This window comes from Trifolium pratense, linkage group LG7 (genome assembly GCF_020283565.1).
Source record: "Trifolium pratense cultivar HEN17-A07 linkage group LG7, ARS_RC_1.1, whole genome shotgun sequence".
Lineage (NCBI taxonomy): Eukaryota > Viridiplantae > Streptophyta > Magnoliopsida > Fabales > Fabaceae > Trifolium > Trifolium pratense.
Genome location: NC_060065.1, coordinates 1,703,978 through 1,727,500, shown reverse-complemented (window position 1 = coordinate 1,727,500; position 23,523 = coordinate 1,703,978). Strand labels below are relative to the sequence as shown.

Below are 23,523 nucleotides of genomic sequence, written 5' to 3'. Positions count from 1 at the left end.
CCTATTATCTTCCTAAAAATAGAGTGGGGGAAATTATCAACACTCATGAAGAAAGTGTAGTAAAAATTCCAATTTCAACTTTAATTTCACAATTTGTTAAATATAAAAATTTGATAGAACAACCAAAATGGCGTGATTAAAAAAAGACAACCAATTTTGTAAACGATTAAAAAAATAGGGGACCAAAATCCAAAACATTGTAAATTTTTTATGTTAATTGAGCAAATACATTAGTAATTAATAAATATATTTTCCAACATAATACTAAAGTAGTTTTTTTCTTATCACAGTATGTATCACACACATGTCATTATTGCTTACTGCACAAGTAACAACTCTGTCTGTAAGTATAACTACCTAACAGCTATGTAACTAACTATAGATCCTCTAACTGTCAATTAACTTCCTCTAACATAACTGAATCTTCTTCAATAGGTGTACTGATTAATAAATTTTAGGTGATAGAGTTGGAAATATATCTCCATTTTCTTTATTCTCTGACTCTAACTCTATGCTTGTCTTCAGAAATGATTGTATGTACTAGTGCGCCACTAGATGATTTTTTGAAGTTGAATCCTATCTAAAATTAAAAAATAATTGCTTTAATGCTTCAGTCTAATTGGTCCTTGTTGTAAATTTCTTCTTCTAGTTGCTATTATAAGCATGATTGATTTTGGAATTATGAAGAAGAATCCAAATTAACAATGCACTATGTACACTTTTCATTATATTCCTCAAGGTGTATACAAGTACAAATAATCATTTGCTTTTCAATTTTTTGTTCTGTTTTTATTTTATTTTGGTGATTTCATTTTTTTTTTTTTATGTTTTACTCAAGGCATGTTTGGTTCTCATTAATTATTTAATGCATTCTGCATGACTATGATGTATGATAGATTTTGAGATTAATTTTGAGACTTAGCGCGTAATTTGCAATTTTCACACTAAATGTGAACTGGCTAAACTTACATTGACTTATTCTTATATGAAAATATTGTAAACTTAACTTATATATAAAATTTAAGAACATAGCTTGTAATTATTTACGTTTCTCAAGAGTACACATCTACAAGAACTCAGCTTGTATTTATTTACATTTCTTTTCACTTAGCTACACAGTTAATACAAAAGGACTTCGAACGCTATGTTTACCATTACTCCAAGTTATCGATCCAAACAGATCTTCCTTCAATGAGGTTAAAGTGGATGAGAAAACAACTTGGTAACTTACTGTTTTACTACTTTTTGTGAATTGAAGTTTCTCTGGAATCAACTGAACTTTCACTCCGTTGGGAGCATCGACGATAGCAGAGTAGACTGTTTCATCCTCTTCACCGATATTTGTAACAGTTCTACTCACATTCACAATTTCTTTACCAGTGAATTTGGAAATTGCTATGGAAGGATAATTGATATTGGAAATATGATCAGGAGTAGAGTCCTTGGGGCAGCTGAAATTTTTCGGAACAGTTGTAGAGATAATCTTAATTGTGGTTGTGTTGAGTCCAATGTAACACAAGTAGTTCAAGTAGTCAATAGTGGTGGTTTCATAAACTAGCCCTGGTTGGAATGATTCAGTTACTGTTATTTCCCCTGCTCCATAGTCATAAGGTGTGGCAACGGATCCTAAATCCGTCGTAATGGGAGCCTTCGTATTGTCAATTTGAGTTGCTGCATTCAGAAAAATATTAATTAATGAGTTACTAGATACGATTAATTGATCCTCGAAACAAAATCGATGATTGATATGTAAAAAAATGAAAAAGTCTAACCAGAGGTCATGATAGCTGATTTGATTGCAGAAGGACTCCAAGTTGGATTTCTAGATTTAATGCTGCCTGCAAGGCCTGAAACATGGGGGCATGACATGGAAGTTCCTGATATAATGTTATACGGCGAGAGCTTTTCACCTTTTGGAACAAAACTTTCATCATCAAGCGTGCCGGTCCATGCTGCGAGAATGGCAGCACCTGGTGCTGCAATATCAGGCTACAAAGAAAAATTGATGGTATTGTTTAGTGTTGTGTGTTGATGATAGTTAATTATAATGGATTATCTATATCGTTATATATCCTTACCTTGAGAATATTCTTTGAAAGTGATGAAGGCCCTCTACTTGAAAAGATTGCCACCATAGGTGCAGGCTTATAATCTAATACCGTAATTGTTGGTAGAATTGTTGCCTTTGGATTGCTTTAGATTTTGATTATATGCAAAATTATAGTAAAATTAATTAACTTGTGATAAGTTACGAGATTGTTGATTTTAGTCTCAAACAATATTAAAAAATTCTAACTAAATTTAAAATATGCTTTACCTTGTTGAATTGACATATTGGAGGATTGGGGCATCATCTTTTGGTCTTACAATTGTTGCTGGGAAGTCTTCATAATTATCGTCCACTCCTCCTTCTTGGTCAGTAATATGAACAAGACCTAATCCACCCAATTCTTTTATAATAGAAATTTTGTCAAAGGTTGAATAATCAGTCTCATTTATGCCATCACAAATGACAATGCTTCCATTGACTTTTTTCTTATCCAATGAATTTGAATGACATTGTCTGCATTTGACAACAAATAAATAATATTAGTTTGTCTTACTTTTGATTATGCACAATAAACAAGTTTAAGTTTATTTATTTTCAGCTACATTTTGTGTATGTACGTACCTTGCTTCTGCTGAGTCAGCCTTAGCTGCTTTGGCAGACTCTCCGGTTATAAATGGATAATCAGGAGATTTTGAAAGAGGAGAGAAATGCATACCATGACCCTAAAGTATAACAATTACCAAGCATGCATGCATGCGTGAGGCATAAGGAAAGAGAGTATAAGTCATGTAAATTTTGAAAATTGTAGAGTGAGCGCGAAAACGTACCACGACAACTTTGTTATTACCCAAGAGGATGTTGGATTGAAGACTGCGGTCAACGGTGGTGGCACCAACAGTTAATATCCAAGGAGCGTCGTTAACAACTGTACTCTTCTCGGGTCCCTCATTTCCAGCGGAGCAAACCACTATGATGCCTCGCTCCACGGCATGGAAAGCTCCAATTGCAATTACGTCTGTTGTCAAGTCAGGTTCGGGAGTAGCAAACCCACCAAGGGAGAGTGAAAGGACATCAACTCCATCGGAAATTGCATCGTCAAACGCTGCAAGAATGCTAGCGCCAGAACATCCATGAGAGCACACTTTGTAAATCGCCAACCTCGATTCAGGAGAGCCACCTTTTGCTTCTCCGGTCGCAAGACCGTAGTATGACGCCCCACTCACGACACTCCCTGCCGCTGTCGACGCTGTGTGTGTTCCATGTCCAAGTCCATCTCTTACGGTATTTGTCCCGTCATCATTTGCACCAACGTCAAGGTAATATCTTGCTCCTATTATCTTCCTAAAAATGGAAGGGGGAAAATTATCAACGCTCATCATAATACAAGAAAATGTATTAAAATATATTTTTTGCAAGAAGAAAAAATAAAACAAAAACACATGTCTCAGATTTTCAATTAATGATGTGAAATTAAGTGATATTTTTTTTTTGTCAAAAAAAAAAGTTAGGTTTGTTTGTTTTAGTTCGAATTCAATTTGAACCTCAATATAAATAAAATTATCATCCACGTGAACTTGTTTTAACCGATAGATACACTGCATTATATATGTAGGAGTCGAATTTTGAACCACTAAGGGTAAAAATTTCTGATCACTAAACTACTTGACAAAAAAAATTATCAAAAACAATACGATTTGAATTAAATTTTCAAAATTTGTAATCTTTTTTTCCTTAATTTTCTAATTGTCAAGGAAAAGCTTTCATTTATTGAACTTATTCAGTTGGCCACGGAGCCATTTTTTAATTACCTATTACAATTGGATGTGTTGAAGTCAGATGAAGTCATGCAAGTCCCTTTCCAACCAGATGGAATAGGATCCATTCCATTGTCTGAAAAACTTTCTGCTTCTGGCCATATACCTGAATAATTCATTGTTTAATTAATGATTAAAATGATGAAACAAATCAATCTTACTATTTTTACTATTTTAATAATTAAATAATAACAACCTGAGTCTAACAAGCCAATTACGACGTTCGATGAGGAAGAAGAATTAGCGAACGTGCTATCAATTTTAACATGAGTTTGCAACTTCAGAAAATCCCAAGAACGTGTTGTGTGAAGTTTCAGAATCGGATTCGGGAACACGGATACAACTCCAGGTTGGCGCGCGATTGAGTTTGCTTCGTCTTTCGATAAATAGGCTGCGAAGCCTGAGAATCCATATTTGTAGTTGTGTACTAGAGCCTTTTTGTTCCTAAATAGTAATTCACATCAGAATTCAATATTTATTTAGTCACATTTCATAATAATATTACTAGCTAGCTAATTGAACATGATCATATATACAATTAACTAATTACCTTCTTAACACTGTGTTTAAAACATAAGCATGATCTTTGCGAAGGGAACCACTAGTTGAATCAGCAGCTCCCATATACACAATATAAACTTGATTATCATTCTCTGATTGAGTGATATGATCAGCTAAGGATGATCTTGACTCTCCAAGAAAAATGAAGAGAAATTCAAATGATAGTATTAATAAAAATTTATATACTTTCATGTTTAGTATTTTTGTTGAATTGAACTTATTAGCTTATGAGGAGTATGCTTGTTAGCACCCCTGCCTATACTATATATAAGAAGTGATGGGTCTAGTTAAAGTAAAAATAAGTTAGTGTCGTGTCAGCATTAAGGTATATTATTTAAGGTAAGATATATCAGAATGTTATATCATCATAAAGGGATTAAGATTTGCTGCTGTATAAAAATCACACAGTTTCACACTGTGTTTGATCTCCGCCGTCAATGTCAGATCGAACGGTGTATATTAAAACTGTGTCTTTTCAGTAATATTGATCATATCTGTTGATTTTTGATCGAACGGCAGAAATCAATTACTGCGTGTAACAGCATGATAATCTGACAGCAGGGAATCTTTTTCCATCATAAAGCTATGTATCATCAGCAAAAACAAATTTTACACATGGGTTTAAACACATTATTTATCTTCTTTTTTTTTAAAAAAAAAAGGATTATTTATCATAGAAGTCGTCTTAAATTGTAACAAAATTAAATAAAAAATTGGATAAGAAAAAATTTATTATTATTAATTACAGTAGTGTTAATGACTATTTTACAAATGCCTTCTATGAAATTTGAATTTAATTTTGTCCTTAAAGTTGCTTTACTCCCTCTGTCCGTAATTATAGGAATTTTAAAATAAAAAAACATATTCCTTAAATATTCTTCCTTTACAAATTTTTAGATGTAATTATTACTTTTTTTCAAATATATTCCTCATTAACACCACTAATTTGCATTGGAATATAAAAAAAAACAACATTGAATATATCAAATATAATGGACAAATTACCAAAAATCAAACAAAATTATTACTCCAATAATTTTTCTTAATACCTGTGATGTTTGGCAAAAGTTCTTATAAAAAGGGACTGAAGGCAAAGTTAAGCTCTTATAAAAAAGTTGACATCATGAACATGATAAAAAAAATTGACAATTTATAATTTAAAAAAAAAAAAAAACTTGTTTTTTTTAAAGAGTTAAGAAATGAAGAAATTATTATTAATTGAAGTGATACTAATTATCATTTTACAACTGTATTTGAGGGATTTTTACAAGTTTATTTGAAGTTATATTTTAATATCATTAATAATGAAATAAAAAAATCTATTTTCAAACATAATAATAAAATAAAATTGTACCCCTCTAACCTTTAATAATTGTCACATGTGATAAAAAAAATATCACTTTTAAGTTTTAATGTAACATTATTAGATATACTCCAATTAATAACATCGGAGAAAAAAAAATAAGTCAATTCAATTGGATCTTTAGTTAATTTTTTATTTAAATCCGTTTTATTTTTTTTGAAAAATATTTAAATCCGTTTTAAGGTTTAACTAATAAATATTTTATTTTACCTTATTTAATAAATTAATTTATTCATTAGTTCCACTCATACAGGAAACAAAAATAACAGTAGAAAAAAAATTAATTTATTCTTCTTCTTTTATTTGTGTGCTCACTTATCACCATCACTCTTTTACAAGGGTATCACAAAAAAATTATTTGAAAATTGAAATAATCATTAAGTCATTAGGTTTGGTTTAGTGGTGAGGAGTTTGGATAGTACGTTATAGGTTTTGGGTTTATCCCCAGCTCATTATAAACCAAAAACAAAAATTGAAATAGGCATTTCTCCGCTCTTCTGAGAAGACTACAAAAAATGGACCCCACATGTTTTTATTCTCCTCTCGCCTATTTTGTTGCTAAACCAAACAGAGGAGATGCTTACACTCTTCCAAGTTTAACAATTTTCACTATTTATATCGTATTTATTTAATGGAAAAGCTAACATGTGTCCTTAAATCACTTGTTAGTGTATTTTAGATAGTAATTTTATATTAAAAATTGTATATTTTATCTCTTTAAAAGTCCACAATTATTTTGTTCAAAACATAATTATTATTTGAAATATCTTTAACATACGTGTACACGTTAGCATGACTCTTTTTTAGGGCTTCTGCCTCGCTAGTAAATGTCTTTGTTCATAGACAAAATGGTAAAATCATTGAAAACTCATACACACAAAGTGGAGTGACCGAAGTTCGAGTATATTATATGATATATGGTAAACCAAAAAAATGCTACAATTATTATTGTGGGAAGAGTATATTATATGATATATGGTGGAATTAATGGATGTGCATTCCTAATTCATATAGCACATAGGCGTCAAGCATTCCATCCACGCAAAGTGCGCCATTCCAAGATTTAACGCCATTTCAAGAAAAAATAATTAAACAATAAGTCGATGTATAATTGACATTATGAAGTGGAGGTAGCAACTAATTAGTGTACATATATATGATGATAATGCAAAGCCAAGTCTATATAAACAATGTATATATTAGTAATATTGTTTGCTAATATACTATATATAACATATGGTTTTGATAATTGTGATATATTAAACACAATTACGACAAGAGTATTTTAGAAGAAGAAAACATAAAACAGTATGAGTATAATGAAAAACATTTTAAAAGAAGAAAAAATTAAAATTAAACTCTAGCTGCATGCCTTAGCTTACCGTAAATCTAACACACTAATTTTAGGAGTATTTTAGAATCGAAAGCAACATCATTTATCATAATAAAACAATAATACTTTGATTCTGCTCATTGATAATTAGGTTTCTCTATCCTTGCAATTAGTTGGAATAATACAATGTCTTTTAAAAAAATACGGATAATGTTATTTCTAATTAAAAATTATAACAAGCTAGTCACGCACAATTGACAATCCACATGTAAGTGGGATTATTGTATGAGAATAATTGGCTTATGATAAGTGAGGTTGATCAAAATAGAAATGAATCATGTGCCATTTTAATTTGCGGGGAAATATGGTAATCTTACTAGACAAGCATTTTGGTAAACCATCATATCCACTAGTTAATTGAATTCATCTGAATGAGTACTTGATAAGATTATTTATTAAGACCAAAGTTTCCAATGATGAATAAACGTTCAGACCAAACTTTGAATTATCGAGACTCCTTTTTCCAAGAATCGGAGGGTTAAAATCCAAAAGAAAAAATATAACTGTTCGGGGTGTTAAAAAAAATAGAATTATTGAGAAGAATTTTAGTTCGATTATAGGAATAAATAATTATTGATCATATTTTAATTATTTTTCAATCGAATTCTAAATTATCAAATTCTTTTTTTCATGAGAACGGGAAGCAAAAATAAAATAGGTTTGGCGTATATTAAACCAATTAGTACTAGGAAAAATTTCAAATAAAATCATATTTTTCTCCTTTTTTTATATTTTTGACACCCTAAAATTTTGTTAGATATTGATACTCTATAAAAAAAATGTTTCAAATATAATATCAAATATTATTATTTCAATCAAATAACAGGGACAAACCAATTCAACTTGACCATAATATCAAATATTCTTTATTAATCATAGAACTTCAATAAAAATAGAAGAAGAAAATCGATACAATTTTGTTAGATATTGGTACTATGTATAAAAACATTTGTTTCAAATATCATTTCAATCAAATAACACAGAGACCATTCAACTTGAACATAATATCGAATAACACGGACAGAACATTCAACTTGAGCTACATAGAGGATTGTGGGGAGTTTAGGAGGAGCGTGTTTGTTCATGAATATTGTCGGCGACATTTGGAAATTGGGGCTGCCGCACAAGCAACACAATTTGATTTATGGCCGTGCATGCAAGTATGCAATGAAAATTGCTCTTTGTCCTTCAATATACTCAAAGACCCCTCAATTTGAAAATTTGGAGGGCATATGAGCATACTGAGGTCTAAAGAGTAATTTTTGTATGCAACAGTAATGGGACTGTAAAAAGATTGTCTAAGCAATACGCTTCTACACTAGTTACAAAGGAGTGTTCGTATTGCAAGTTTACTTGAAACTTAAATATGTTTTGGGAGTATACAAAGATAATCTTCTGAGCTCTAGACCAACCCCACAAGAGTTTATAGGTCGGTTTACAAAAGGGGGTGCCAAGTAAGAACTAATGTCATGCAAGAAAGTGGCCAAGTGGGTGATCAATATACCTGAAAATATTTGATAAGTTGAAGAAAATACTAATCATATGCATATTACCAAGAGCATTTCACCACAAAAGACTAGTCACTATAACCAAGACAATAATCTCATATGACAAACAAATTTATCATAAGACAAACTTATTATGAATTGCTCTTTGAACCAGAAAATTTCCTTACCTAAGACAGACGTATCACCTACTTGCCTAAAAAAATTTAACAAAATAAAAACCAAGAGTAACATGTGATTTGTTACTAGTGGTTAATTTAGCTCAGTCCTAAGCAGCTTCATGATTGGAGCTTATAACAATGGCCAAACAAAAATGTGTCATTTCAGTTGATGAAATACTAACATACCATCAGAAAATGAATAAATTAGTTGCAGAAAATATAAAACTATACAAAACCAACAAAACTGCCTCCATCAAAATTCTAAGGTTCTATTTCTAGTCTTCAAGACAATCATAATTCCTTGAAATTCTTATTTGTTAAGCTACTTGACTCAACTACTACAAAAATCGATCTGAGTGATCATGAAAGAATCGAACTTTCAAACCTATCCAAACATCCTTTCCAAAAAAAACCTTTTAAAATCAAGAATAACAATAACACGTTAAATACTGTAATGGGTTACGTATCATAGGTTGAGATAGATATATTGAATTTTAATTGCCGCTCCTTAACTGTAGAGAGCCGACACTATCGGCAAAACTCTCATGCAGAACCCACATTTGTGGTAGCATTGGAAATTTTATGGCCAGTTGCTTCGTCCAAAGTGATCTTATCGAAATCAGCAACTATGCCGCTTGGGGATACTGAACCAGAACTAGCAAGTTGGTGTTGGTGTGCAGAGGGCAAGCATCTCATCAACTCATTACGCCTCCTCATCTTATCACCCTGTAGCAAAGTTTAGAATGAGAAAAGTAAAAAATTTGATAAAAATTGAACCTTGGAGACTAATACTATTAAAATGAACTTCAAACATATAGTTCCATAACAAAATATAGAAGCATAAACACTTACAAGGAAAAAAAAAAAAAAACTTACATGCACTTCCACAACTTTTGAACTTCTCAAGGAATCCAAAATCAACTCAATGTTGTTTGTCAATTTTTTAACCTGCAAAATGAAATTTTTAGAGCAAATATAATGAAAGTTTAATCAAGTTAAAAACTTTGCCAACTGCACTTGATAATAAAGGGTAGAGGTTAACCGTTGTCATAATCTAAGCTGTAAGAGACAAATATTGGTTGACAAAAAACTAATACACCCTACTATGGTTACCAAATATTGTGTATCGTAGTAAGATACATTACCAATAAAAATATAACATTTTTAAGCAAAAACAAGTGACATAGTAAACCTATATAAGCTAACATATGATCTACTAATCTCAAAATAATTCAAGATTCAAATCATAAATCAAAGAACAGAAGAAAAAAAAAATAAAGACTTGCTACTCTAAGTTTAGATAGTATTAGTGATTGTTAGATTGAATCAGGATCCATCATAATGAATTGGGATTCAAGACGAAAGTTATACCCAACATAGATTACATATTAAAGATTCATGTAGATCGTGTTCAATATTGTATCAAATCAAGATACAAATCACATATATTGCAAGATACCGATAACCATGGAAGCATAAATTTGGCAGTACAGTGGTCAAAGATCAATTCACAGCATATAGCTTAATATTAACAATTAAAACCTTGATTAGGTTGTAGTTTGTGTGGCGATGTTCCAATTTTCTTTTAGCAATAAAATTCCCCAACCATCTCAATAAAATCTCAATTAGTTTTTAACAATAAAACCTCAATTAACTAGGCAATTTGGCACAAACAACAATAAAATACAGGTTTTGTTTTTCTTAGCTCATTTGTTATGTAACCATCTCAATTCAAGTAAACCGCTTTATGGTCAACTGAAAAAGCAAAAACTTCAAAGGTAACTATACCAAAAAAAAAAAAAACAAATGGCTAGTAAATACCTAAAATTACTCAATCATATAATGAATAGGTATATCAAATATTGCCAAAATACATAAATTCTAATTACAAAATATCAATTCAGACATAGTCCACATATATGATAAATTAAAGGCTCACCAAAGAACCACAATTAACTTACTCGGGGGAAGTTTGCAATCAAAGTAATTGGAACCCAACCATGTTCGTCCATGTTGAACTTCAAAAAGGCATCGTTCGCTAGATTAACATCACTGTCAAAAACAAATCAACAATGAATAAAAATTCAACAAGCAAGTACCCATGATTTTGGACAGACTAAATTACTGATAAGAAACCACCTAAAGTAATACTCAATTTGCTTGAGTATTAAACTGGTCAAGGGAGTTTCTGCGGAAGTTGCTTCTGCAGGAGTTTCAAGAGTTTCTGGAGGAATCGGAATGAACATCGCAGGAGGAGGTGGATGTGTCAAGAATGGCATACCTCCAAATTGTTCAAATTGTAGCGTGGGATAATAATAGAATTCTAAAAAAGAAGGAAAAGCATTAGTTGTGTCTTATATTAGAAACAAGATTGAATAAACAAATTAATAAACTGACCATGAAATCCAAAATTGTTTACAAAGGGTCTCATAGACGGAGACCCTAAATATGAAGGAGAATTATGTAGTGTAGGCCTCACAAATCCCCCTGAGTGCATCCTATGTTGATGTGCATGAGCATCTCTAGTGTTTACTATATTTCCCGGATCTTGATTGCGTCTAATACCGGAATTGTTATGTGGACGGTTCCCATAATTACCCCTGCGAGAGGGGTTCCTGTGCTCATCCACAGGCAGTCCATAACCCCCAACTGGTGCAACTGGTGATCTTGGACTCCAGCCATTGTTGTTCCTGTATGACTGAACCCCGTCAGCAAAGGCAGTGTTAGAAGGAATCTGAACCACCGGATATGGTGGAGGAGCAGCTGATGGTTGAAGATTAACATAAGGTGGATTGGAGAAGCTGTTTGGAAAGGGAGCGGGCTCATTGCTACTACTGTTGCCTCCTCCGCGCTTCGTTGGTTTTTGTCTATTTGTCCCACCGTGGTTCATTGGAGGAGTAGGTTTCGCATTAGCATTAGCATTGGCATTGCCCGTGGCTTGTTTATGAGGGGAATTTGAAGTAACAGGTCCCTACAATAATACAACAGGAACATATAAGTAAGTCGGAAATAAAATAATGTAACCAATAAGAACTTATAAACACCTCTGATTAGCATTCCATAACTTTGTTCCAATGTCGTACTTACCAAGACTTCAAGATAATAATAACAAATCAATTATCAATCATTATTCTTTCAGTCAAAATAAAAACATAATTTTGTTCTAATGTCATATTTACCAAGATTTCAAGATAATAACAAATTGATCATAATATTTTAGTCAAAACTAGTAAGATACCCGTATGGTTCGTTGTGCCGGAAGCATTACTTTGCATATGCGTGATTAGAAATGGCAATTTATGAAACAAATAGTTTTTGGTTTCTAAAGCAATATTAAGTAATTGTGTTGAGATTAAGTAATCTAATTAATAAGCAAACTATAAAACCTAAAGATTAAAATAATAGTAACCTTAATGCAGATTATATTACAGATAAAGATTTAAGAAGCATTGTTCGTAACAATAACAAAGTCATTGTTCATAGGAACATAATATTACATACACATCCAATTCCAAAATAAACAGAAAATTGAAGAAGCTTCAAAAACAGGTTTAAACCTAAAGGATTAAACACATAACATAGCAATAGGACAACAATAAAATCAATATGTTTTTTCTTGAAACTGAATGAACAAAACTAATAGAATTAGAACCGTAATGAAAAACCTAACCTGCGGAATGGAGATTGATCCTTCGGCGGCGACGGTGACAGCGGAGGAGGAATCAGATGTGAATTTAGCAGAACCTTTAGCAGATAAAGCGGGCCAAGAGACAGCACCCATGACAGGACTCACCACCTCAGCAACAACGCCATTGGATGCATTCTTCCAAGCAGGTTTCTTAGGGTTACCTGCATTGTTGTTATTCTTATCAGCATTGGAGTTATCTACGGCAATAGCAGCAACAGCAGTAATAGCAGCAACTAAATTGGCCGAATCGAGAGACGATGATGATGATGATGATGAAGACTGCTGCTGCTGTGGCGGAGGCGGAGGCGGAGGCGATTGATTGTTGAGTGGTTCGGAATCAGCACCGCGAACAACCTGTGCCCACGGAGAAGTTAGGTTTTTTCGCGGGAAATTAGGGGTATTGGTGGCGGCAGGGTTAATAGCGGAAGAATCAGCTGCGGACGTAACCATTGCCGATAAAGGTTTCTGATTTTATGAAAATGGATAGAAAAGAGGATCGATCGATTGATTGATTGATAATGATCGATCAGTGTATGGCGAAAAAGATGAAAAAACAAATCGCCATAGTAATTAATGAATTAATTAATATGAGGATTTGAAGAAAATGAAATAAATTAGGGTTTGTGTTGATAGGATGGATTAGGATGTTGGTTGCAGAGGAAGAGATGATGCTGCGACCATCATTGTGTTGTTGTCACTTTCTCTCTCTCCTCAACACAGCGCCATGCCATGGTTTCTTCTGCTCTTCTCCCCCCCTTTCCTGATTTACGGCCCCTCTAAATCAGGGAAATGAACCATGTAGCTGTCGTTATAAACCTAATTAATTATTAATAAACTCATCGTCGTAATTAATTTTATAAATTCTAAACTCTGTTTTTTTTTTTTTTTCTCCTTTTGATATTTTATATTTATAATATTTTCTTTTTCAAGCATATTTTTATATATCTATTTTAAGTTTATATGGAATATCAAATTTTTGTGTAGTTTTTTCTTTTAATTTTACTCTTCATTTAAACTTCTTTGTTTTTTAATTAATAAATTAACTAATCAAATATAATATAATCCCTATATTTAATGTTGTGTTATTAGGAAAGTGGTGTTATTAGGAATTGAATGAGGATGTTGTCGAATAATTCAACGATGACTCTTCTTTGCAGAAGAAAATTAAGATTACTTTTTTTTTTTTTTTTTTGATGGAAGAAAATTAAGATTACTTGAAATGATATTAAAGGGGTGAATACAAATTAGTTTTGTATATTTAGAGGTATTATTTCCATTTAATTTTATTTCTAAAGGAGATGTGTCATTCTTTATAAAGTCTCTCAATCCGACACCATTAGATTTGATATTTTTTTATTCTTTATGAATTTCGATTTTATCAAATACACTCTCTCAATCCAACACAATTAAATAAATCGGCCGATAAACTTTGATACCATATTAAATTTTTATATTAGGCATAATACCACTCTTTATATACACTAACCGGACCAACTTGTAAGATGATGGACACCACTATTTATAAACTCTTTTTTTTTTTGGTGAATTACTATTTATAAACTCTAATTGCGCATTATTTATATTCTATTTGTGTGGATATAAATGATGATGATACAAATTTTTTTTTTATTAGAAATAACTCTCCTTACAACACATATTTATAAGATGATGAGTGACACTCTTTATAAACATTAATCAAATTAAATGTTGTTCTTATTTTACATGAGACATGAGTTGGAAACTTCTGTCTCATGTCCTAAAACTAAGTGAAAAAAAAATTGTAATTAAATGATGATGACGTACGGTTATTGATGATACGAGGACTATCTTGTTCCATCACAGAGTTAGCTTTGTTACTTGATGAGAACGCATTAAGGTGTTGTCTTCTTAACTAAGCTTAGCTTATGTTATATATTGCTTAGCATAGCTTTCCTATGTATGTGTTTCTGCGTCACTTAATTAATTTAAATTTAAATAAAATAAAAGTAGTTAGTTAGTTTCCGTGAATGGAAATATATAAATTCCCAGCGTCCACGTAAGAGAACTCACCGTGTGAGGTAAGTTAACTTGTAATCAAAGCCATTATGTTATTAAAAACAGAACAATGCTTATACTTTTTATTTTTTTTCCCTATTTCTGTGGTGCAACTGCAAATTATTTCTTCTCTTCTTCCATTTTCTCTTAAGCTCTTAATTTTCTCTCCTCAACCAAGATTATACACACAACAATATTTCGAAACATTTATTTTATACATATTTAAGGGATGACAAACTGTTTTTCTTTCTTCCGAACAAGAACAAGTGAGTTAATTCAATTTCTGTAACACTTTTTCTTTTCATCCGTTTCGTTTTTAGTTTTTGGTTTCGGCTTTGTTCTTCGTTGTTTTTTAATGTTGAATTGAACTCCTACATCTTTGGAGATGTGATTGGAGTCAAGTAATTGATAAATTAATTAATTTTACTCAAATTATTAAAAATCTGCAGGTGATGGTGGATCGACGAAAGAACGCGATGTGGAAGATAACTTGAACAGCAAGACAAACGTGGATAGTGAATACATCAATGCAATCAGAACAAAGTCTTATGTTGAAATATGTAACAAAGCTCAAGGATATGAAATTGAAGACACAAGCACAAGATCGCCACTTTCTACTTCCTGTTCAACGTCTTCTTCGTCTTTGCTAGAACCTCGACAGGAAATTGTTGTAAAAATGATTGAATGCTTTAAGGTGCATCGTCTTTTGGTAAACTACTTTGAAGCTAGCTTAGAAGCATGTCTTTGTTGTGACAAAATCCTTCAAGGTATCCGTCAAACTCGATTTGCTTATGAAAGAATCACAAACGTAGTTAATAAGCTAAGCCAGAGAGTACGTCTTGAATATGACACTGACACGGACACAAACACAAACATAGATAAAGATGACAATGTTATCTATAAACAGCTAGTTTCATTTGTTATTAACAGCTCTTGGTGTTTGTCCGATGATGTTATTAACTTCCGTGACATTCACGAAAAACACATGGTGCTCCTTAATAAACTAAACTCAAAGAGAGTGAAGCTTAGAAGAAGAATAAGAATAAAGAAGTTACGCAAGAATGTTACAGTAATCGGTTTAGTTGTTTCACAAACCGCTCTTTTGGTGGCGTTATTAGTCTTTGCTTTCCATAGCGTAATTGGATTGGCTGCTGCACCTTATATAATGGGTGGATTCTTTGGTTTGATGAAGAAGAAGAGATTCAAGTGGATTATTGGAAAGTATAGTTCGTGTAAAAAACTATATGAACAAATTGATGTTGCTGCAAAAGGGGTTTTTATAGTGATAAATGATTTGGATACTATTAGCCGTATGGTTAAGAGGTTAGAGGATGAAGTGGAACATTGGAGAGAGGTTGCTGATATTTGTGTGAAGAATTATGGCCATGGTAATGGAAGGTGTGAAATATTGAAGATGGTTCTGAGAGAATTTCATGATTGCCAAACTAGCTTTATGGATCAGTTGGAAGAGCTTGAGGAGCATATATATTTGTGCTTTCTCACTATTAATAGATCTAGAAGACTGCTTATGGAAAAGATTACTGAAAAGTGATTAGTGTAAAAAAGATCAATTAAACTACTCTTTTCATCTTTGAAGACAAAGTTTTAGATTATTTGCAGCTGCTGTTGCCTGTCTAATTAGTTGACTTTAACAAGTGCTAGCTCATTCTTTCCATTTTCTTATAGTTCTGTAATTCTTTGATTTTCCTAGGATAGATAGACTGATGGATTCTTTTATTTACAATATTGGAATAAATTATAATAATTTACATTGATATATATACTCCATTGTATCCAAATGCAATAGTAAATTTTTAACTATTAACAAATTTTGTATACTTCATTACATTGGAAATACTCTTTGATTAGAAATTTGACATTCTCAAGTTTAAATCTCTTGGCAAACAATGAAGAATCTACTAACTAAAGAGAATCTGATGTAGGAGGATTTCTTCAGTATTTTATTATTTTAGTTAGATTTAGTTTTATTATATTTTAGGTAGATTTCTTATTTTTATATTTCACCTAGATTAGTTATTTTTATATTTTAGGTAGATTTGTTATTTTTATTTAGCTAGGTTTGTTATTTTTATTTTTACAATCTTTTAGAAGATTTGTTATTTTTATTTTTCACTACTATTTAAGGTAAACTATTGTAGCCTTGAAGGCAACTTTTTCATTCAATAAAATTATAGAGAATTTTCTCAAATTTGGTGGACTCCAAATTACTCCTTCTGGTGGATTCCGGAAGTCTAGTGGATTCTAGAATAGTTACTCTTTCTGGTGGATTCCGGAAATCTGGTGGATTCCAGAACTTTATCTGACAGGTTTTGCGCTTGCAAACCTGTGTTCTATAATAGGATTAGCGTTTGCTTTTCCTTCACGCTTCCGTACTGCGTCAGTTGGCATCAGAGCAGGTTTCCCCTGTTCTTTCGTGAATTGAACAGTCATGGGAGATAAACCAGCGACCAGGGCAGACCTTGAGGGATTTACCGCGGATGTTACCGCAGCCCTAACTGCTTTGAGTGCACAAATAACGATATTATCAAATTGTTTGAACAACAACAACGCCTACTACAATACCACCAACAACGTTCGACGGCATCATAGAGATAAAGGACACGTTGCTTGTAAACTCGCAGCGGATAAGTTTGAAGCAAAGGAACATGAGGTAAAAGAATGTACTAAAATCGATTTGTTTGTTGAGAATGGTCATGAGACAAACAATATTTTTACGGTCAAAACAACAAACAGGAATACTGATTTGCCTGAAGACGAGAGTGAGAACCATGAAGTGCATAAAATCGGTGGCAACAAAGAGTTAAACTCAATAAAATTTGTTGTTGATATTGAAGCTGGTGTTACTAAAAAGAATGGATCCTACGAACATATTGTTGATACAGATACCGAAACCCTAGATGATAGTCAACCATCTCTTCCGCAGAAACTCAACGATCGTTCTGATCAAACAAAACTGAAAGAAGTTAAATTAGTAGCTGAACAAGATGTTTCGGTTGAAGTGGACGAATCCAAAGATGAGAAGAAGGAGATCGATGAACGAGATGATTCGGAGAAGAACTATGTTGATGAAGGCAATTGGTCTATTGTGTCAATGCACACTGCAAGATCAAGGATAACTCAAGGTTCATTCCCTATTTTTAGAAGCTTAGAACGTGTAACAAAACGGAGGGAGTTGTATCTCAAGTTAGAGGAGAAAAATCAAGCTTTTAAAGAAGAAAAGAGTCGGTATGAGACAAGACTAAAAGAAGAGCAAAAAGTAGCTATCGAGCAAACGAGAAAGAATTTGGTAATTAAAGAAAAACCGATACTAAGTTTCTACTATGATAAACGCATGAGTCAGTATCAAGCAGATGAGGCTCCTTATCAAGATGAGAACTCGGGGTCGAGTTCTTTTGAGGTAGAGGAGACTGATGTAGGAGGATTTCTTCAGTATTTTATTATTTTAGTTAGATTTAGTTTTATTATATTTTAGGTAGATTTCTTATTTTTATATTTCACCTAGATTAGTTATTTTTATATTTTAGGTAGATTTGTTATTTTTATTTAGCTAGGTTTGTTATTTTTATTTTTACAATCTTTTAGAAGATTTGTTATTTTTATTTTTCACTACTATTTAAGGTAAACTATTGTAGCCTTGAAGGCAACTTTTTCATTCAATAAAATTATAGAGAATTTTCTCAAATTTGGTGGACTCCAAATTACTCCTTCTGGTGGATTCCGGAAGTCTAGTGGATTCTAGAATAGTTACTCTTTCTGGTGGATTCCGGAAATCTGGTGGATTCCAGAACTTTATCTGACAGGTTTTGCGCTTGCAAACCTGTGTTCTATAATAGGATTAGCGTTTGCTTTTCCTTCACGCTTCCGTACTGCGTCAGTTGGCATCAGAGCAGGTTTCCCCTGTTCTTTCGTGAATTGAACAGTCATGGGAGATAAACCAGCGACCAGGGCAGACCTTGAGGGATTTACCGCGGATGTTACCGCAGCCCTAACTGCTTTGAGTGCACAAATAACGATATTATCAAATTGTTTGAACAACAACAACGCCTACTACAATACCACCAACAACGTTCGACGGCATCATAGAGATAAAGGACACGTTGCTTGTAAACTCGCAGCGGATAAGTTTGAAGCAAAGGAACATGAGGTAAAAGAATGTACTAAAATCGATTTGTTTGTTGAGAATGGTCATGAGACAAACAATATTTTTACGGTCAAAACAACAAACAGGAATACTGATTTGCCTGAAGACGAGAGTGAGAACCATGAAGTGCATAAAATCGGTGGCAACAAAGAGTTAAACTCAATAAAATTTGTTGTTGATATTGAAGCTGGTGTTACTAAAAAGAATGGATCCTACGAACATATTGTTGATACAGATACCGAAACCCTAGATGATAGTCAACCATCTCTTCCGCAGAAACTCAACGATCGTTCTGATCAAACAAAACTGAAAGAAGTTAAATTAGTAGCTGAACAAGATGTTTCGGTTGAAGTGGACGAATCCAAAGATGAGAAGAAGGAGATCGATGAACGAGATGATTCGGAGAAGAACTATGTTGATGAAGGCAATTGGTCTATTGTGTCAATGCACACTGCAAGATCAAGGATAACTCAAGGTTCATTCCCTATTTTTAGAAGCTTAGAACGTGTAACAAAACGGAGGGAGTTGTATCTCAAGTTAGAGGAGAAAAATCAAGCTTTTAAAGAAGAAAAGAGTCGGTATGAGACAAGACTAAAAGAAGAGCAAAAAGTAGCTATCGAGCAAACGAGAAAGAATTTGGTAATTAAAGAAAAACCGATACTAAGTTTCTACTATGATAAACGCATGAGTCAGTATCAAGCAGATGAGGCTCCTTATCAAGATGAGAACTCGGGGTCGAGTTCTTTTGAGGTAGAGGAGACTGATGTAGGAGGATTTCTTCAGTATTTTATTATTTTAGTTAGATTTAGTTTTATTATATTTTAGGTAGATTTCTTATTTTTATATTTCACCTAGATTAGTTATTTTTATATTTTAGGTAGATTTGTTATTTTTATTTAGCTAGGTTTGTTATTTTTATTTTTACAATCTTTTAGAAGATTTGTTATTTTTATTTTTCACTACTATTTAAGGTAAACTATTGTAGCCTTGAAGGCAACTTTTTCATTCAATAAAATTATAGAGAATTTTCTCAAATTTGGTGGACTCCAAATTACTCCTTCTGGTGGATTCCGGAAGTCTAGTGGATTCTAGAATAGTTACTCTTTCTGGTGGATTCCGGAAATCTGGTGGATTCCAGAACTTTATCTGACAGGTTTTGCGCTTGCAAACCTGTGTTCTATAATAGGATTAGCGTTTGCTTTTCCTTCACGCTTCCGTACCGCGTCAGAATCAGTAAGGACCAACAGGCCAATATTTATTTTCACCTTCGATCGGTTAAAAAGTCTGAGAAAATGACCAAAAGGCCACCATCTATTACTTGAATTGTTTAAAAGATTCAAGTTTAGAAAAATGATAATAATAAAATACAACAAACCAAAAAATAAAATAAAAAAATCCTAGAGAATGGTTTCACAAAAACTCCAATGTCACCAGATTCTTAGTTGCATGAGTTTGAGATTTTCAATAATTTAATACGATCCGGCTACATGACATGTGCCAATTCCACGTGGCTCACAACTGCACCAAAGTTTTTTGCAAATTCGCCAGTTTGTAGCATTTGGGACCCGTTAGGCACTAGTAAACGAAGCATATCTCGGGGAATCTTGCAACCACTTCAATGTAGCACTGTGCTTCTTATGATGTCTCTTTTAAGGTGTCATCGTCACAAGGCACTGCATTCTTTATATCACAACTGACTTCCCTCATTTTCTTGTACTCCTGAAGGCTAACAAGGGAAGCTTTGACCTTGAGCCAATCAGCTGGTTTTGGCATCATAATAGCAATGTATCCTTCTCTGTCAGCCTGAACGTTGATAAATGAAAATTGTAAGAACAATTCAAATAGAATGAATTTCAAGAGAATAATTCATATAAGAATAGGATAAACATATGGCATTATGAAGAAGACAATTAACAACAAACTAGTGTGTGTTCAAACTATCTCAACATCTCAAGGAAACATTCAAGTATTTAGCAGTAGCAGAGGTAACTTTACTTCTAAGACAACCATATACCATGGAAAATTGGAAATCAATGCACAGGTCATGAACACCACTTAAGCTGTTAAGTTTATGTTGTGTGGTTTGCGGTGATTAAATATTTCTAATGCCTATGATATTTCATTACTCTTGATTCATACATTAATCTCTCACTCCTACCACATTTGTCACCACTATTTGCACTTGATCATATGGTTTACCTCGGGGAAAAACCTCTCGAGTCTTGAAACATAAGCAATGCCAAGCGTTTAATATTGTGAGGTCCCAGACCCAAGTAAAGAAAATCATAATACATATTATCGCAAAAGGATTTGATCAAAACATAATAATGTAATGTAATGTATTGCCAAATAATTGGATGGGTGAGAGAGAACTCATTCCAAAATATATTGTTCTATCCTATGAAGAAGCATTCACCAGGGTAAGGCTATAGATAGGCTCCTTTCCCTCGTAGGTGCTTGGGTAGATTGAAGATGTCATCAACATTCTTAGGCATACATCTAAGGAGGATGGAAAGAATTGGTGCATTTTTTCATCATCCTATGAACCATAAAAATGATATCTATTAAGAGTACTGCTATATGGTATGAAGGAGATAGTAACAAAAATAACGGAAGTTTAGTCGTGGACATTTTCCACTTTGTGGTTTTGTGGATCGGTTTACGTTTTTTATTTTAAAACAAAACAGCTTTTGTATAGTTGCCACCGCACTGCACAGAACAGTTGCATGGTGACTGACTCTTCTTCAGTTATGTTTCATCTGTGCATTCACTTCCATCTTTACCATATGAAAATGTAATTCCACAAACACACCCACTTTCTTATACTCCAACCAAGTATGAAATTACAATTTTCTGCGGCTGAACAGAACCCTCTAAAATCCTCAAAAAAAACCTCATCAACGTCTTGACTTCAACACCAATTTCCTACAATTGCAGAAAAGAAATACCCATACCCCAAAACTAAAAAGCTAAGAACCAGAGTGTCATGCAGAAACTTAGATTATAAACAAAACAAAAAATCCCTGTTTAACTAACTGCTACATGTTCTTTGGACCATGGTTGTTAAATGCGCGCTGCAGTTTGGACAATTACTTTAGAAAAGATCACAATTATACCGGGACAAGCAGGCTAGCATCTCAAACACACTTTGGTGTCATTGTAAAATATAAGATAGGAAGTACAGACATGTTTATGATTCCTCATTTGCAATATGCAAAATTATGACTCCTGTTAGAGGAAGCTATCTGTGCTATCAAGCGCAAAAAAAAAATCAGATTGAATAACAAAACCATTCTTACCGAAACATTAAGCAGTTCTGGGTGCGTGATTAATTGTGGATTCACTTCCAAAAGGGAACCTTTGACACAACACCTATGAGTGATCACCAAAAGTTAAGCTATCAAATAGTTCAGAGATCACCCAGTTATGGTGAAACATACAAATACTCGAATACACATATAAATAAATCTTGGCTTAAATTGATGTATAACAAATCACACACCTCACAATATAAGAATCATTTTTGGTAGAAACTTTACATAAAGCCGTATTGGACTCAAAGTGTTGTGCATTCTGCATAAAAATACATCCCATTTCAGAACTTGAAACACACAACAACTCACGGAACAATACTATTTCAATGCATGCCTTGAAAAACATTATTGAGAGTAAAAAGGTACCTTCTTCCGCTTTCCGGTGACCTTGACCCCGCTGCGATCAGACTTTCCAACATTAAAATCTATGGCTGTGATTCCACCTTCATCCTTAAAAGCAATGTGTGAAGGAGCCAAGCCAATAACACACAATCTTCACAAAAAACAATCACAAATTTTTTTGTAAGAAGAAAAAAAAAGTAAAAAATGAAATACATTTGAATTTGAAGTTTTGATTATGCAATTTAAACATACATACATACCCATTGGCGTGGCGGTAAATGTATTGATCGTGTCCTGGCTTAGTAAAATCTGTATATAAATCATAAAAAAAAAAAAAATGAATATGAAATTGGGGTTTAGGGTTTATGGGAAAAAATGCAATAAATGAATTGAGTTGAGTTAGTTACCTAGAGCGAAGTAAGTAACAAAATTGGTTTCAACGGCAGAAGGAGGAGTGAGAGGAAGATTCTGCGGATCAGGGAGTAGAAGCTTCTTTAAATCTTCTTCTTCTTCTTCTTCATCGTTGTTTTTTTCTTCCCGTGGTTCTGTTTCTGAACAGTTTGATTCTTCGATTATCTGGTCATTTTCTATGGTCGTCGACATTATAGTTTTTTTAAAATAAAAAAAACAGAGAGAAACGAAACTGCAATGTTCAACGCTTTCAGTAAAAAGTACTAACGTTGTACTCGCTTTCTGTGTGTCTTTCGTTCAGCGGTATCTAACTTAGATTCACTCACTCCAATCTAACTTGTCTACCAAAACAGCCCAATAAAACCCCCTCAAATAGTTTGCTTTTTCACAAACCAAAAACAAAAATTAATTACTACTGTTTAGTGATAAATATTACTACTTGTTCAGCTGTATAAATAAAACTCATGCACATTTTTTCGAATGATACAAAATTATACAAATCATATTTCTATACAAAATTATTTAATCATATAGTTTCTCCAACAAGAAGAAAAAATAAGAATCATTCTGTAAAAGTCAGTTAGATACCCCATTAGAAATGCTAGTGAGCCTAATTTTTTTCAAAAAACAAAAAACTACCTATTAGGCTTAGGGAGCAATTTTATCCAACTCACACATTTCTAAAAAAAAAAACTACCCACGTTTGCAAAAATAAATTTAGTGGG

At 32.8% G+C, this 23,523-nt stretch overlaps 4 protein-coding genes across 5 annotated transcripts; 1 reads left to right on the top strand and 3 right to left on the bottom strand.

Annotated features, from left to right (window-relative positions):
- Positions 1-1,019: 1,019 nt before the first annotated feature.
- On the bottom strand, positions 1,020-4,685 carry LOC123897286 (CO(2)-response secreted protease-like). Its single transcript, XM_045947867.1, has 9 exons — positions 4,415-4,685; positions 4,061-4,308; positions 3,859-3,970; positions 2,878-3,391; positions 2,672-2,772; positions 2,318-2,563; positions 2,079-2,193; positions 1,773-1,989; positions 1,020-1,671 (listed from the first exon to the last, which is right to left on the bottom strand). The coding sequence occupies exons 1-9, from the start codon at positions 4,615-4,617 to the stop codon at positions 1,112-1,114; spliced, it is 2,316 nt and encodes a 771-aa protein (XP_045803823.1). The 5' UTR covers positions 4,618-4,685; the 3' UTR covers positions 1,020-1,111.
- A 4,345-nt stretch (positions 4,686-9,030) lies between these two features.
- Positions 9,031-13,364, bottom strand: LOC123897447 (la-related protein 1C-like). The gene is made up of 6 exons (XM_045948093.1): positions 12,518-13,364; positions 11,245-11,818; positions 10,987-11,170; positions 10,809-10,899; positions 9,724-9,795; positions 9,031-9,573 (listed from the first exon to the last, which is right to left on the bottom strand). Exons 1-6 carry the CDS (start codon positions 12,983-12,985, stop codon positions 9,391-9,393), a joined length of 1,572 nt encoding a protein of 523 aa, XP_045804049.1. The 5' UTR covers positions 12,986-13,364; the 3' UTR covers positions 9,031-9,390.
- A 1,316-nt stretch (positions 13,365-14,680) lies between these two features.
- On the top strand, positions 14,681-16,498 carry LOC123898600 (UPF0496 protein At1g20180-like). Of its 2 annotated transcripts, none has more exons than XM_045949596.1 (2): positions 14,681-14,835; positions 15,019-16,498. In XM_045949596.1, exons 1-2 carry the CDS (start codon positions 14,799-14,801, stop codon positions 16,119-16,121), a joined length of 1,140 nt encoding a protein of 379 aa, XP_045805552.1. In that variant the 5' UTR covers positions 14,681-14,798; the 3' UTR covers positions 16,122-16,498. The 2 variants fall into 2 exon arrangements, with proteins under 2 accessions (XP_045805552.1, XP_045805553.1); XM_045949597.1 differs by having other exon boundaries at positions 14,690-14,839; positions 15,026-16,498.
- A 3,467-nt stretch (positions 16,499-19,965) lies between these two features.
- LOC123895533 (protein Abitram) lies at positions 19,966-23,355 on the bottom strand. The gene is made up of 6 exons (XM_045945938.1): positions 22,795-23,355; positions 22,648-22,696; positions 22,412-22,538; positions 22,234-22,304; positions 22,031-22,103; positions 19,966-20,534 (listed from the first exon to the last, which is right to left on the bottom strand). The coding sequence occupies exons 1-6, from the start codon at positions 22,988-22,990 to the stop codon at positions 20,367-20,369; spliced, it is 684 nt and encodes a 227-aa protein (XP_045801894.1). The 5' UTR covers positions 22,991-23,355; the 3' UTR covers positions 19,966-20,366.
- Between the last annotated feature and the right edge of the window lie 168 nt (positions 23,356-23,523).